The sequence below is a fragment of the Barbatula barbatula genome (assembly GCF_947034865.1).
Source record: "Barbatula barbatula genome assembly, chromosome: 16".
In the NCBI taxonomy this organism is placed as follows: Eukaryota; Metazoa; Chordata; class Actinopteri; order Cypriniformes; family Nemacheilidae; genus Barbatula; species Barbatula barbatula.
In genome coordinates, this window is record NC_136779.1 from 17,131,061 (window position 1) to 17,148,343 (window position 17,283).

Below are 17,283 nucleotides of genomic sequence, written 5' to 3' on the forward strand. Positions count from 1 at the left end.
TTGAAAAAACGAGTTGGACATATTGAGTAGTATTTCTGTGCTTGATACACTCTTCCAGTGTTCGTACAGGTTTCCGAAAGTTTTTTTCGAACATGAAAAATCATTACATAACAACTTTTCTTAGTCCCTTATAAGACAATTCTCACGGTAAAGCATGTGGCACACCCATGCATTAACCGAGGAGAGCGGGAGAAGGAGCATGCACAAAAGTCAATTTCACTTGTGTGCAGAAGAGAGAGAGAGCACTATGTTCGCGAAGTTCAGCTGTGTTGTTTATTCGCTGCATTTGGGTGATGAATGTTATATATAGCAATGACAAGAAGTCAGAATCCTGAAATTATGCAAAAAAAGTATTACAGAAATAAAATGTAACTTAATTTGAATTAATTACAATTATATTATATTTTTCATACGCACCGAATTTCTTCTGTGTCCAGCTGTTGACTGTGGCTGCGTCTCTCAGCTAGCTCCGTGGCCACGGCTTCACGTTGAATTTCAATGCGCTCCAGCTCTTGGATCATGGATTCTTCCTCCTGTTTTAGCTGCTGGAGATCAGTAAGTAAACTGGTTTGCTCCTCTTCTGGCAGCTGAGTCAGCAAGTCTAAACAGTTCCTGACAATTTACAGACAAAGTCACAACCTATTATAATATAACGTCTACTTATGTAGAATCCATTTAAACAAGGCTACTTGTCGAATCATTTTATTTATATGCCACTTTACAAAGTTTTGCATTGTCACAAAAAATATTCACATACATTTGGCAAGATTTACTGTAATAATGACTGTCATTTTGTGTTGGTGTCTACTCCTAGTTGTCCTCCATTTTCTGAGGTCAGATGAGGTATTACTCTTACACGGACATCATGGAAGCGCCATCAAAGAATGTCAGTGAGAAAAAGATTGCGATGTCATTCAATGGTAACCCAGTGTTTCCCATACAATGCATTTATTTGGGCGGTCCGCCCAGGTAGATTAATATCCGACTTGTTTGGTGTGAGTGGCACCAGACTGCTGTTGGCATTCAGTTGTAACATATAGTATTGTGACAGATCAGAGATGAGAAGAAAAACAAAAATCAAGTGCGGACACTAACACAATGTGGTGACGTCACAAATATGCTAATTAGTTTCTGACATAAACAGAACCAAAAGTCTGTCAAAATCCTGTGGGAAGCACTGGGTAACCTATCGACATCCAGCGACACAAACGAAAGTGACCATTTGGCGACTGATAGTGGGCGTGTCTGGAGTCTCAACAAAGTCAAGATTTGCTCAACTTTATGCTAGTAATGAGCAACTTCCAGGAGCGACAACCGATAGGAGAACAGCAGCGGAGCTCAAGTCAGATGTCTCTCGTATGTTACTTATGGGTTTGTGTATAAATGTTTCTCGGACAACCAAAGCTTGGAACACCCTCTAACGACCCCGTAGTGAGAGACTGTTTACAATGGGGCTGAAAGAGCATAAGAGAATCAGCAGAGCGGAGAGATGAGCAGGTGTTGACAGTGTAACAAGGTTACAAATATATTCTGGTGCCAGCCAGCCACATCAGGTTGAGTTCTAAAATAAATCTGGGTGTCATCAGCATAGCAGTGAAAACCCAGACCATAATTCCTAATAATTTGTCTAAGAGGCAGCATATATATACTAAAAAGAATAGGAACCAGTACTAATCCCTGAGGGACACCTTATTGTTCATCACCTTCAGCAGTCTCTGTGCTATGTCCAGGAATATCTGACATTATAATATAAACATACACTTCATATATAAGCTCAAATGAAAGTAAGTAAAGTTATGCTTAAAACAGACGTTTCTCAACTAGGACCCAAAGTTTGAGAACACAGCTAGTCCATGCTTCAGCCTCTGACGCTACTTACTTCTAACATCATAGGACGACTTATACAGAACATCTTGCACCCCTAGTGGTGAGGAAGTGACAGTTTTACCAAAAGAAAAAACTCAGCCCAGCCCTATAACAGGCTTGTGACTGTTATAATGCTGTACCCCATGCATGAAGACAGGAGCGAAAAAAGAACAATATTTGCCTAAATATGCATGTTACATTTGTAACTGTCTTAATTACAAAACATGTTAAATTATGATGAAATCCTGTAAAAAAAAAGACTTGTTTAAATGTTTACATTCCGTCTTTGTACATGCGGTCAATACCAGATTTTACTTCTCATTTGTATATGTCAATATGCAACTTTTGTTTTCAGTATACTAGTATTCACGGATTTGAGACACTTTCATCCATCAGCACAAGGGGTTGGAAGAGGTGTTTTTTATAGCTGTGTATTGGCAAAGGCTTAAAATAAATGTCTGTGCTAGGATAAATACATCAAAGTGTTAAAAGTTCTCAATGCCATCATATTTATAAAGCGAAGTAAGAGAACTGTTTTAAGCACCAGAAATGCATCATTAAGGTTTCACACAGGTAAACAATGTCTTTCAGAGCATTCCTGTAGCTCAGTGGTAAGAGCATTGCGTTTCCAGGGGATGGCAGATACCTATGTAAAATGTATAGGATAATGCAATGTAAGTCACTTTGGATAAAAGCTTCTGCCAAATGCCTAAATGTTTCAGCCAATCTGTGGTGATGAAGGTGGGACGAGAGCCGTGAGGCGGGGCCGAAGGCTTGAGTGATAGTCAGAATCAGCTGTGCACACACCGGTCCCACATATCTCACGGAGGAGATCGGGAGCTTAAGAGGACGAGGGGCAGGACTGTTGACGAGAGAGGACCGGACCCCGGCATTTGTTAAGTTTGTGTTTAGGGGTCAGATGTGACCTAGAGGTTAAAGCGTTGGGCTTGTGATCAGAAGGTTGCAGGTTCAAATCTCAGTGCCAGCAGGTCATGACTGAAGTGCCCTTGAGCAAGGCACCTTACCCCTGATTGCTCTGCAGTAATGTGCAACTGTAAAAAAACTACTTGTAAGTCGCTTTGGATAAAAGCGTCTGCCAAATGAATAAATGTAAATGTGTTTATGGTTTTGTGGCTGCCGGTCTTTTACTTCCTTATTTGTTGTTTGTTTATTTAACTTTGTTAAATGTTCGCCAGTTCCCACCTCCTTCCTTCCTTTTATGGAACTTTGTTACACAATCAATCAGGGAAATCATGTCATAGCGTCATTATTATAAATAAGATACAGGGCTTAATTTCTGCCTCATTTGGCATATCCCGCTCCTGAAGCGCTAATGGAAAATGTTTGTGCTGATCTGTTGCGTGCATATATTTCATAAAAAAGAATGTGTAATAATTATAATGGCAATAACGATTTTACTTTGATAATGAACGGGCAAGTTTGGCAGGAAGCTGGAGTATCGTCCGTGGGTGTAAGGCGCCGGGACAATTGCTTGAGCTGTTATTTATAACTGCAGCAACAACTTAAAAAACACTGGTCAAACAGATATGACTATGAATACGTCATTTGATACAGCAAAGATAGCAACGTTTAGTTGTGTACACCAGGGGTTCTGAAACGTTTTGGGGCCAGGGACCCCTTACAGCATTTTATTTTTCCAAAGACTCCCTCATAACTAAAACAGTGATTAAGTATATGCTTACTACAATTTTTACTCTTAAAAAATGTACTCTTTTCTTCGGAATTACGTGACATAAAAGTGCAAGATGAAAATTGGGTTTTATGAAGTGTGAATTACGGCGAAACGAAAGTCAGAACTGAGAGACAAAAAATTGCAATTACCTTGTTTATGTTTTATTCAGTGGCGGAAACAGGCTTAATATACTAATGGCATAGCTACTTAACGTCTAACAATATAAATAAAAAATAGGCACATCTGAAAATACACTGCACATACAAATGATGTCAAATCAATTAATCCAAATAAATGAATATCAGCAGTATGGATTATGCTCTTTTATGAAATGTCATATTATAACAACACTGTATACAAATCTTGATCCTGTCTCAGTAACTTTAAGCCATATTAGCTTAGGTCTATTTGAAAAGGGGGTATATTCGCCTATGCTTATTCACTCTTCTCCCTGGACAGGCGCGCTTTTTTATTAGAGAAAAGAGAGAGCGGGTGAACTTTGCCATGTAACATGAAAATGATTTTTTTTTATGCATACAACAAGACACCGACGATTTAAATATAAAAGATTGATACAGTGGGGCAAAAAAAGTATTTGGTCAGCCACCAATTGTGCAAGTTCTTCCACTTAAAAAGATGAGAGAGGCCTATAATTTTCATCATAGGTACACTTCAACATGTACACGTGTAGGTACACGTGTCTTTGGTCCAACAAGTAATACTTGTTTTATTGGAATTTAAAAATAGGAAACTACTAGTCATTAAATGTTTTGGATTATCCAATGCGGATAATTGGGAGGATTCATCGGTCTTGATTAAATATATAGCTGAGTAGCATCTGCATAGCGGTGGAAACTAATTCCATGTCTCTAATAATATTGCCAAATGCCCTAAAAAGGATTGGCACCAAAACCGATCCTTGAGGCAATCCATAATTTAAATTTAAAGAGTCACAAACCTAAAATACGGCTAAAGATCAGCAATAACATTTCCATTAACATTTGAGGAGCAGGGCCTTCCAAATGAGGATTATTCCGGCACAAATTATGCCCTAGTGTCTCCTATCTCCGCGGAGATGCATAGCAGCAGTCCTGGATGAAACAGCAGGTGGGATGGCATGATTGTTCTCCAAGCAAATGCCTGTAGTGCCGTGTCTAGGGGGGGCCGTTGAGTGGACCCCACCCTCTTCGCAGTTTTGGTGTTGAGGAGGAAGTTCACTTCTGCTTGGTTGACATTAGTTTGTTTAAGTGTCTTTAAACTGGTAGAAATGGACACGTCTGATTATTGATTCTTCCTGCCCCGCTCATCTTGACTCTGTGAGTGATGAGGGAGCACCTGTCTACATTAACAGGAAGTCCAGTCCAGTGTGGCAGAAGTTTCTTGGACAACAGATGGGAGGTTGTCTCACGTAGCTGATACCAAATCTTATGAAATAAAATCACTGTCAAAAATAAATGTACGTAACTGAAAGAATTTGTGTGTAATATTATTTTATTCGTGCGTAATTTTAAAAATTGTATGTAATTCAACTTTTTGTGAGACTTTGATTTCAAAATCTGCGGCCACAACAGTTTACAAGTATGACAATTTGTTTTATTTGTTAGATTACAACTTCAAATTCTACGACTATGACATTTTACAGACACAACCGCAACTCCGTTACGTGCACGAAGTGCGAATTACGAACACGAAGCACTGTGTGCGAAGAGACTGTCAAAAATACGTCATCAGCTCATAGGCATTACTATCCGAAGGAAGATTGATCGATTCCACGACGTAGTGCGCATGCGCCCCCGCTTAAACAACTAGCGCCAAAATGACAGCTCCACAGCCAAGCGCTCACTCATCGTCTCAAGTTTTAATTCGGACACTGTTATGTATTCATGAAGCAGACAACCAAATGCTATCGAACATGCTTTACTGCAAGCATAGGAATTAGGGTGGCCATACGTCCGGCTTTTGGCCGGACAGTCCGGATTTTAAGCCCCCTGTCTGGCGTCCGGCGCAGCCTCAAGCCGGACACTCATTTGTCCTCCTTTTCGGAGTTGCGCTGAATCGGCCTTAAAAAACGCGCTGTAAAACCTTTATTGGGACGCAGCAGCATCGCGTCTGACGCCGTAAGATCTCCGGTCAAACAGATGATTGGCTGAAAGAGATGTCAAATAAATATCTGATATATAATTGGTTAAAAACGTAAACAAGCCTTCACGACGTGTAGGTGGGGCACGTACAGGCTACGTCACATCATAACGTTAACATGCCGAAACGTCCAACATCATTTAATCCGGAATGGACACAAGACCACGAATTCATATCAAAAAGCAGTAGAGATGCTTTCCATGGATTTTGCACACTATGTCGCTGTGAAGTGGACGTTAGTAGTAAAGGGAAAGCCGCCATTGACCGACATGCCAGCACTGAAAAACATAAAGGTAACCGACGAGCTGCTGGTGCGTCTTCCCTTAGGTCTTAATTTCGAGTGGCAACATCACCTCAGGATGACAAAATCTCCGCTGTAGAGCTTTGTAAAGTCTATCATGCAGTCAAGCATCACCAGTCATACAGGAGTGTCCTGAAGAAATACAAATACTGTGAACAAACACTTTTTTGCCTCTTCTGTTACACATAGGTCTACATCAAGATATGTTGTTGATCAAATTGTCTGGCAAGTAATAGAGTAGGCTATTTCAGAATCACTGTATCATGATACCATAGATATGATAGACAAAATTGTATTGTATTTGCGAGTACACCAGATGCAGTTATTCTTGCCTCACTAAATGCCGCAAAGTGTCCTCCTTTTTGGTGTTATGGAAATGGCCACCCTAGTAGGAATGCAGTGAAGACCTCCTAAACCAGCGCGTTAATCAGTAGGTTCGCGAGACATAATAAAACCTGATTAAGCTTGTTTGTGTTTGTTTTATTAGAGTCGGGGGCTAAACTATTCTTTGAGCAGCTAAACGTAACCGAATCTGTCTCTATAATATATCTCCTATCTGTTACTAGAAATAAGTAACTGTTAATCGTGTCCGAATTAAAATTAAAACTTGAGACGCTTGGCTGTGGAGCTGTCATTTTGGCGCTAGTTGTTTAAGCGGGGGCGCATGCGCACTACGTCGTGGAATCGATCAATCTTCCTTCGGATAGTAATGCCTGTGAGCTGATGACGTATTTTTGACAGTCTCTTCGCACACAGTGCTTCGTGTTCGTAATTCGCACTTCGTGCACGTAACGGAGTTGCGGTTGTGTCTGTAAAATGTCATAGTCGTAGAATTTGAAGTTGTAATCTAACAAATAAAACAAATTGTCGTACTTGTAAACTGTTGTGGCCGAAGATTTTGAAATCAAAGTCTCACAAAAAGTTGAATTACATACAATTTTTAAAATTACGCACGAATAAAATAATATTACACACAAATTCTTTCAGTTACGTACATTTATTTTTGACAGTGATTTTATTTCATAAATCTTGTCACTCACATCACATTCCTCTTGAGAATCTTGCCGGGTGCAGCATGCTCTCTGGCCTTCACAATTTCTGCAATGATTGCTTATGAGCGTTGGTTTTGCTTAAGCAAAGCTGTGTTGTAGGCGGAGCCAGTGTGAGTGGGTGTGATGCAGGCTTCAGAGCGACATGAGGTGTTAGCTGTGGCGTGAAGCGATGCTTGGGATGGGTATTTTGGTGAACATTGGTTGCCACAAAATTCCTCAGTTTTCACTGGCCGACTTTGAATTAAAAATTTGGTTATCTTCTTTTATCTTCGGTCTCTCCCTCTTTGTGTGTGTTCGTGTGCATGTACGTGTGTTTTGGTGTGCGTTAGTGTGTGTGTCAATGCATGCATGTTATTTTATGTATTGCTAATAGCTAACATATTTTCATGTCCAGCTGCTTTGTAACAATGAAAATAGAAAAAAGCACTATATAAATTAAAGTTGAGTTGAGTGAGGGATAATTAATGCATTAGCTAACAAACTAAAACGTACACAGTTTTTATTTATCTTAGTAAATAAAACAAATCAGCTGTAACAGTTGACATTAACTGTCACTTTGGGCACACTAGGAGACACAGTGTTTGTGAACACTGATGACCATTTACATGCTCCCAGTAGTGGTGAAAAAATTAGGTGATTTTTTTGTGTGTCACTGACATGAATAAATACTGTGCATGAGCTAATCTAACATATCCCTATCAGAAAAAGCATGTAGGTTGTACAATTTCTTGTGACTTGTAACTTTCTAGTAAAAGTGTTAAGCAGATTGCCCCACACAGTACTGTATGAAGTCTAAGTCACAGATTAACAAAAAGTTACAGAAAGGTGCATTCGTTTAGGGTTCATTCTGAAGGGAAGAGTTCAGATATCAGTCAGATATTAGTGTCAATCTAAATATAATATTTGACTCTACAACTGGCAAATAACATACAGTATCCCACTCACAGAACATGAAAGATAAATGATAGTTGTTGAACATTGTGTGTCATACTTGTAATTTTGGCATTCATTCTCTGTAATGTTGAGTTGTGTGTCCAAATGGTCCAAGAGTGTGTCTGTACACTCCTCACACAGAGGGTGATCAACATCAGTCTGACCGGACATGATGTCAAACAGGTCACTCGTCACCTAAGGACAAACACACAGACCATTAATTCTGATTAGAGTCACTATGAAATACAAAAAAAATCATGGAGTATTGCAAAGTCTATTATGAATGACAATGCACAATAATTTATTTGTAATTTTTTGGAAGGCACCAAAGGGAATTTTTGCCCAGCCAAAAATGTATTGGATCATCGAAAAATATTTTTAGAGTGATGTAGACAATAGTCGCGCTTATGATAACACTTCCTTTTTCTCTCCAAACTGAAGTGTGCTCTAGCGGAACTTTGATGACATATGGCGATCGTTCTGTCTTTATCCCTAGCACATTTTAATCAAAAGCATATAAAAAAAAAAGGTTGGAAGAACAAAACCACGTCTCACAGTATTTTTCCCTGCATTACAAGTGGATTTGAATTGTGCTCAAACACACGCAGCTGACACATGCAGCTCATATAAACCACAGTTTTTACTAATAAACTAATACTTGTGCAGAGAATGCAGCTTTTGCCAGAGGGGAACTGGAAACCCCTGGTTAGGCCTGGTTTCCCTCTGAGGATTTTTTCTCCACAAATGGAGTTTTGGGTTCCTCGCCCCGATTTGCATACTGTTTTTCCCTGTTTGCCTGGCTGGGGGGCTGCAAGAATTTTATAGTTTTATTTAATTAACACTGCAAAAAAGGAATTTAAGATATTTGACCTGTGTTTTGAATTGCATAACCTTATATGTTTTGCTTATAGTCAATGTTTTCTTGTACAGCTGCTTTGTAACTGCTTTTTTGAAATTTTTAAAAAGCACTATATAAATAAAGCTGACTTGTCATGTTTGATACAACTGATATGTTAAACACTGAACTTGAGATTCGCTGTCTGTATCTATGCATATGAAATCAGTCATTCAGAGCACCCTGAAAACACAAGTGTGCTTAGGCCATTAGGCAAGACAAGGGTTTAGTCTAAATGATTTCTATAGTATTTAAAGTTTATTTATATGACAGTGTGTAGTAAATTACCTGTAAAGTGATTTAGTTTGTGCATGTTCGGGGTATCATGGTCGGGTGCTGCATGAGTGGCCCGGCACTTTTTTTTAGTTTATCGGTGTTAATTTTGTTAATGAAAGATATTTGTCAACAACTATTTTCCCAGGACAAAAATGAGAAGAAAAGTAAGGTGACAACAAAGAGTTTATCAGCAATATCGTATATTGTTATAATGCCATGTTAGTAGGGATGAGCAATATAGCCTAAAAAATGTATCCCTATTATTTCAGGTATTTATTGCGATAACTATACCAATGACGATAATATATATATACATTTATATATTATTATTATTATTATAAATAATTTTCTTCTGTAAAATTGCAGATTATGTTATGTTTAAGTTGTGTTCAGTGACTGTGCTGAAAAACATCATACTCACAAACAATTACACAAGAATAATTAAAATCAATTACAAGTTAAAATATTTCTCAGATGAAGCTAGATGAAATAGAACGAACTATGCACGTGATTTGAAATTATATTGATTTGTGCTTATTGGTTGGGTTAAATGCATAGGTCACATTTCGGATATGGGTCCCATAACTGACAAATAGTTCACTTTCACTGATGTGCAGCAAGTCAAGCTCCATGCTAAACATTTACATAGGCTGTCAATGCAGATTATTTGTAGACTTCAAATTCAGTTCGTTTTTGTCGAAATTAAATGTTGGTTAATATCAACCAAAGACAACGCAGAGAGGCCAGCGGAGGAGGGTGGCAAAGCACCGCAGTCAGAAAGGACATCAACCTCAGGTACGAAATTAGGCTGCTTGCATACAGAGCACATCCATCAGCACTAAAAATCATTGCATTATCCTATACATTTATACATATGTATGTGCAATTCCCCTGGGATCGAACCCACAACCTTGTGTTGTTAACGGAATGCTCTTACCACTGAGGTACAGGAAAGCTTCATACATAACGGCCTCTATATAACCAGGGGTCCCCAAACTTTCTTCTGCAAGGGCCACATAATTCTCCCTGTCTTTAATTGGGGGCCGGGTCGGTTTGTAGAAAATTACATGGCCCGGAGGTACTACTAGAATTATTATGGAGATTTAATTATGATTTGAAATATATTTATTATGCCTCCTAATGGTAGAGTAGTTTATTTTGTTATGCACCATACAGACAAATGATTACTTTTCAAGAGATATAGCCTATTTAAAGAACATTGTTATTACTATCATAATTATTTTTTTCATATTGAGAGCTACTCAAATTCAAAACATTTACTTATGCATATTAATTAACCTTTATCTGCTGCAGATAAATGTTTTTTACCAGAGTGATAACTGCATTCTGCTATTGAATTATCCCCCAAACAATGCAGATAGTCACCAAAGCCTTTACCAAAAATATACGCAGTGTACAGAACCAAACTCAATAACTATATACATGACTTATCTAAACGCCCATCAGAGATGTGTTTTCGTCTGTATATGTGAGGTGCTAGAAAACAGCAGTGAAAGAAGTCTTTGCTTTTGCAGATTTTGATCATCACAAATGTGGACACATGGAGCTATCAGGGCATTCACTCCCGCATTTAAATGGGTCTCCAGAATTTGTAGTTTGTATGCGTTCGTTTTATTCTGTTGTTTTGTTTTAAACAGGAAAGCTATGTTATACTCTAAGCTGTTCCGAAAGCTTCTAACATTCTTGTTTACTTTCTAAAAAGGGAGAGGAATATGCTGTTTGCAAGTTGTCAATTTATGATTCCTTTCCATCTCTCAATTCATTAGGTAATATACACTGTTCTTTGAAATTGTTAAATAAATAATTCTACATGATAAATAGAAGGCTTCATATAGATCCTGTGATCGGTCATCTGTGATCCTGAACTGGTTCTAAAAATGGGTTATTGGTGATCAGCACCCTTAATGATAAGGTTGGGCATTCAATCAGTTGATGCTATTTATGAAGATATGCAACTTCCCACCACCATTTACAGTATGATGAAGTGGCTTATCGCAGCTTATGAGCATAGTGATTGAAGGGGGAATGTTGTGTGACCGGAAATGTTTACTCTTATTCAATTATCTTTTAGCAAAGATAGTTGCATGCATATACTGTGCATAGATACGTGTTTTTTTAACTTTGACAATAATATATTTTTTCCAAGGAAGTAATTCATGGCAGAAATGTGCCTGTGACTTAAATGCTTACAATATTTTTAGAAATGTATGTCTATATAGTTTCCTGCCAGACAGTGGAGTAGCAACTCTACAAAAATGGTAACACCTACACCCCCAAGAGATTTTGGGTAGTCTGTAGACAAAAATCTAAGTACTGGGAAGACAAAGATAAAGCCATATAAGGGCAAATATTGGACTTTGAGAGTTACAGTAAGGGAATAAATACGTGTGTAAGACAAAGAGAAGGGCTCCACTCTCTTCAAATGTATAACTGTCATTCTGTTTTGAGTTGATCCTGATTGCAAGTATTGATAAAAAACTTCAAAGACAAGCCATGACTGAGGCTAATCAACGACTTGCTAACGACCTGAACGAGTTTTATTGTAGATTTGAAACCCCCAAAACCCATTCCGACAATCTCTCTACACAACCGTTAACACCTCCTTCAATCCCCCTCTCCACACCTCCTGCTCTTCAAATCTGTGAAGATGACGGTCTTCAGGAAGAACAAAAGAAGTAAAGCACCAGGCCCAGATGGCGTTACACCAGCCTGTCTGAAAACTTGTGCTGACCAGCTGGACCCCATCTTTTCACAGATCTTCAACAGATCTCTGGAGTTGTGTAAAGTGCTTTCCTGCTTCAAACACTCCACCATCATCCCCGTTCCAAAGAAACCCAAGATAACAGGACTTAACGACTACAGAACTGTGGCTCTTACGTCTGTCATCATGAAGTCGTTTAAAAAACTGGTTCTGGCTTATCTGAAGGACATCATTGGACCCTTACTGGACCCCGAGCAGTTTGCTTACCGAGCAAACTGGTCCGTGGATGATGCAATCAACATGGGATTGCACTTCATCCTGCAACATCTGGATAAAACAGAGACTTATGTGAGGATCCTGTTTGTGGACTTTAGTTCGGTTTTCAACACCATCATCCCAACAGCCCTCCAGACAGCTCTCTGTTCCTAGCTCTATCTGTCAGTGGATCACCAGCTTTCTGACAGATCGGCAACAGTTAGTGAGACTGGGGAAATTCATGTCAAACAGCTGCTCCCCCCTCAGGGATGTGTTCTCTCCCACCTGCTCTTCTCACTGTACACCAACGACTGCACCTCTAAAGACCATTCTGTCAAGCTCCTGAAGTTTGCAGACGACACTACAGTCATCGGCCTCATCCAGGACGGTGACGAGTCTGCTTACAGACAAGAGGTTGAGCAGCTGGCTGTCTGGTGCAGTCTTAACAACCTGGTTCTGAACACGCTCAAAACAGTGGAGATGATCCTGGACTTCAGAAGAAACCCCCCTTCACTCCTCCCACTCACCATCATGAACAGCACTGTGGCTGCAGTGGACTCATTCAGATTCCTGGGAACCACCATCTCTCAGGACCTGAAGTGGGACAATCACATTGATTCAATTGTGAAAAAGGCCCAACAAAGGATGTACTTCCTTCGCCAGCTGAGGAAGTTTAACCTGCCACAGGAGCTGCTGAAACAGTTCTACTCAGCCGTCATTGAGTCTGTACTGTGCACTTCAATAACTGTCTGGTTTGGTTCAGCTACAAAATCAGACATCAGAAGTCTACAGAGAACGGTTCGGACTGCTGAAAGGATTATTGGTACTCCCCTGCACACCCTTCAAGAACTGTATACATCCAGAGTGAGGAAAAGGGCTAGGAAAATCACTCTGGATCCCTCACATCCAAGTTACCCCATCTTTGAACTTTTGCCATCTGGCCGGCGCTTCAGAGCCGCAAATACCAGGACAGTCAGGCACAAGAACAGTTTCTTCCCCCAGGCAATCTACCTCATGAACAGTTAAATGTTCCCCACTTATGCAATAAAAATGTGCAATATCCTTATATTTATTGTTACCCCTCCATCCTAGTACATCCCTGCATCTACTTAATCCTATCCCATTATAATTTCTAGCACAATTGTTTATAAACTTATTTATTTGCCTATTTTTTTTGTCTGTGTGTTGTTGTCTCTGTGTACTGGAAGGTTATGTCACAAAAACAAATTCCTTGTATGTGCAAGCATACTTGGCAATAAAGCTCTTTCTGATTCTGAATAAATACGCGTGTAAGACAAAGAGAAGGGCTCCACTCTCTTCAAATTCATAACTGTCATTCTGTTTTGAGTTGATCCTGATTGCAAGTATTGATAAAAAACTTCAAAGACAAGCCATGACTTAATTCCTCAGAAAAGTTCCACAATAGAAGTTATTATTTTAGAAGTTTTAAGCAAAAATAGTGATATCTATATCTTTGGACCAACTGGATAGTATTGTGACAAAACTGTGCATGATATAACCTTATGACATATACAAAGTTTTGTATCAATGCACAAATATAAGCAGAAGATAGAGCCTTACATTGATTTTGGTGTGCTGGCCACTACATTCCTTGACATGCTATATGAAAACGCAATGGCATAACAGAAAACTTTAACTCTGGAAGCTAGCTACCTGGAGTCATTAATTCTGCCTGCATGCAAAGCAATTGTAAAAACAATGTTGGGTCCAAATGCTGTCAAAGAAAATGCAAAAGTGCCCCTTTCAAACAATTCAATTGCCAGATGAAATTGATGTGCATCTGTCCACTGACATTGAGAGTGTTGTACTGGACAAAATAAAACCTAGCGTACATTTTCCACTTCAAATTGATGAGTCATCAGACATAAGTGGGAATGCTTAGCTATTAGGAAATGTGCGCTTTGTGGGTGGTGAGAATTCTTCTTCTTGCAAAGAGTTGTCATCATAAACAACAGGAGAGGAAATATTTTCAGTGACATCCGATTACATTGAACAAGGAGGACTAAAATGGGAAAAATGTGTGAGTGTGTGTGTACCAACAGAGCAGCATACATGACTGGGGCTTCCAAGGGATTCTTCAGTAGTCAAAGAAAAAAATCGGAATGTCACATTCACGCACTGTTTTTTGTCTCGCAAGGCACTTATTGCCAAGACGTTACCAAAGGAGCTGTCGGATGTGTTGGACTGTGCAGTGCGCATTGTCAACTTTATAAAAACAAGACCTTTAAAAAGCTGACTATTTGCCATCTTATGTGAGGAGATGGGGCAACACCATACAACTTTGCTTCATACGGAGGTTTGATGGCTGGCCTGTGGTTAACTTGTCGCGCGTGTACGCAGGATTAACTGAAAACCTTCTTAACAGCTGAAAAATCACAGTACGCATTGCTGTTGCCAGATGAGGAATGGTGTCTGGCATACATGGCAGAGATTTTTGCACACCTCAATGAACTGAACAAGCGAATAGAAGGGAAAAATGAAAATGTACTAACTAGCATCAAAGTGCATGGATTCAGATCAAAACTTGCCCTGTGGCAAACAACATGTAGAAAGAAGCTCTTGATGTGTTTCCCCTTGCCCAAGATGGACATTTTTACATTTACACATTTGGCAGACACTTTTATACAAAGCGCCTTACATTGCATTATCCTATACATTTATACATAGGTATGTGCAATCCCCTGGGATCGAACCCACAACCTTGCGTTGTTAACGCAATGCTCGTACAACTGGACATTCAGACAACTTTGTGCGGCATTGTGTGAGTTAATTCAACTCTCCAAGAAAAATTCTTGATTTTTTTCCCCCCTTACACTTCACCTGAAGTCTTTGACTGGGTTCGAGACCCATTTAGCTCTTCTGCAATGGATAACGCATATGGAGTGTCATTGCAGCAACAAGAGCAACTCACTAAAATAAGACAGGACCGTGGTTTGAGAATTACAGTTATTTGGAGTAATGGCGGATTGTGCTCCCGAGCATAGTGCAAATGACAAGATAACATAATCGTGGTCTGGTTTTATTTAATATGTTTAAGTGTGGGAAAACTTCAAACAGAGTTCGGACAAAACAGTGATTTGTTCACTCTGTAACAAAATAATGGCATACCATGGCAGCACGACTGCGATGCAAGAGCACCTCAAGAGATAACATCCTGTGACTCTCCGACGAGCCTTTGTTACATTCAACGACTCACATTAGACATCACCCCTAGAGCTGAAGCTATCGGCTAGCACATATGGTAATAATATGGTGGTGCTAGGAAACGCGTCCGCTCGGTCCATTGATTCGCGCAGATGACATGTCAGCACGGCCCAAGCTCTGTCAAACCCCGCTGTCTCGTACCATTTTTGGATTGTTTGGCTTCCCATATAAAAATGCTTATGTCAAAAGCTAATGGTGCTAATGTAAGTTACCTACGGTGGCAGTAAACGTCAACATTAGTCAGATGTAAATTTTACATCCACGGAAATTGATAACAGATAGTAAACAACACGTTTCCTCATTAGACCTTTACTGTATACATTTTACATTTTGTCATGCTTTCTCAGTTAAAACATTTCGTAATAAAAGACATAAACACTTTGCCTTTTCTAAAATACTATTATTGTTGTCATGCACTACCCTTCTTGAAATGTAACTACAACTTTGTGAAGTTACTTAAAATTTGTGACACAGTCCCCCAATATTTTTGTGCACTGTTCTTGTTGGGCATTATTTATGTTTGATTTTACTTGAAACTACATGTTGCCTCTCAGGATAGGTGTATTAGCAAGGATATATTTTTGAAGTAACGTCTTCAAACTATATGTTGCCTTTCAGGAATTTTTTGCACTGCATTAGGCAGTGTTTTTTTGGACTCCTTTAATATACATGTTGACTTTCAGGCTGTTTTGCACTGTTAGGCAGTATCTATGTTTGAATAAACTGAATTAAATTGAACTATGTTTTTAGAAAATGATTTAATAAAACTTTTAAAGTTTAAAATACTAACGGTAGAAGCTGTACTTATTAGCAGTTGACCAAGAGCTCCGTGAGTTGTTGTTATCAATTCCAGAATATTATCTTTGTGTGCATCAAAAACATCTTAAACCAAAACACTCAGCGCCCTTAGCATAGCACAAGCGTGCCAGCGGGCTTTCTGTTTACACTGCTAAATATCATCTAGCCTTCTAGTTTTCTTGTGTGCTAACGGTTTCTCTCTTAAGCGTATATACTAAGAATCACCGAGCAGCCTTGGTAAATTGGAATTACTCTTCAAACCCGCTTCTCTTATTATTGTCACTTGCACCTAATGTCAAATGTTTAGCTTAGCCTTCTCTGTCAGCGGCGAGGGCTTTACATGCGATAAATGCAGGGAAATAGCTAGGCTGACAGAGAAGATCTCAGAATTAGAGTCTCGCATCCAATCTTTATCTGAGGATAGTAAGAATGTAATGAGATTAGAAAACACTTTGGATGCAAGCAATATTAGCGCGCACAGTTCGGTTCCGGTTGAACAACCCCCGCAGCTGGGAAGCTTTGTGACTGAGACGGCGTAGTCGCAGGTCAAAACACTACTCAACCGTTCCGACTACAGTCTCGAACAGGTTTGCCCCGCTCAGTGATGCACCGAATGAGAAACCTGCTGAAATTTATCGGTGATTCTATTGTTCGGAACGTTAACATAGAGGCACCAGCCACCATAGTCAAATGTTTACCGGGAGCCAGAGCGCCTGACATCAAGTCAAATTTAAATATGCTGGCTAAGGCTAATTGTAAATTCAGTAAGATTGTTATTCACGTCGGCACAAATTATGTTCGACTCCGTCAATCGGAGATCCCAAAAGATAATATTAAAGAGGTGTGTGAGCTCGCAAGCACGATGTCAGACACTGTAATATTCTCTGGCCCCCTCCCTGTTTATCGTGGTGATGAGATACATAGCAGATTATCATATCTAAATGGCTGGTTGTCTGAGTGGTGCCTGCAGAATGATATTGTTTTTATAAATAACTGGAAGAGTTTTGAGGGTAGACCTGACATGTTGAAAAGTGATGGTATCCACCCCTCCTGGGCTGGAGCTTTTCTACTGTCTAGAAATATGGCACATAGTCTTAATGGTAAAACTTGACTCACTGGGGCCCAGGT

The 17,283-nt window shown here is 39.5% G+C and overlaps 1 protein-coding gene across 3 annotated transcripts in view; it reads right to left on the reverse strand.

The window, feature by feature from the left end:
• Nucleotides 1–17,283, reverse strand: part of becn1 (beclin 1, autophagy related) — a 42,373-nt gene that overhangs the window by 12,002 nt on the left and 13,088 nt on the right. For all 3 annotated transcript variants that reach the window (XM_079476878.1, XM_079476877.1, XM_079476879.1), the window contains 2 exons: nucleotides 8,043–8,179; nucleotides 418–612 (listed from right to left, as the gene is read on the reverse strand). In XM_079476878.1, the coding sequence (XP_079333004.1) occupies nucleotides 418–612; nucleotides 8,043–8,179 (332 nt within the window). The remainder of the gene's footprint in view (nucleotides 1–417; nucleotides 613–8,042; nucleotides 8,180–17,283) is intronic.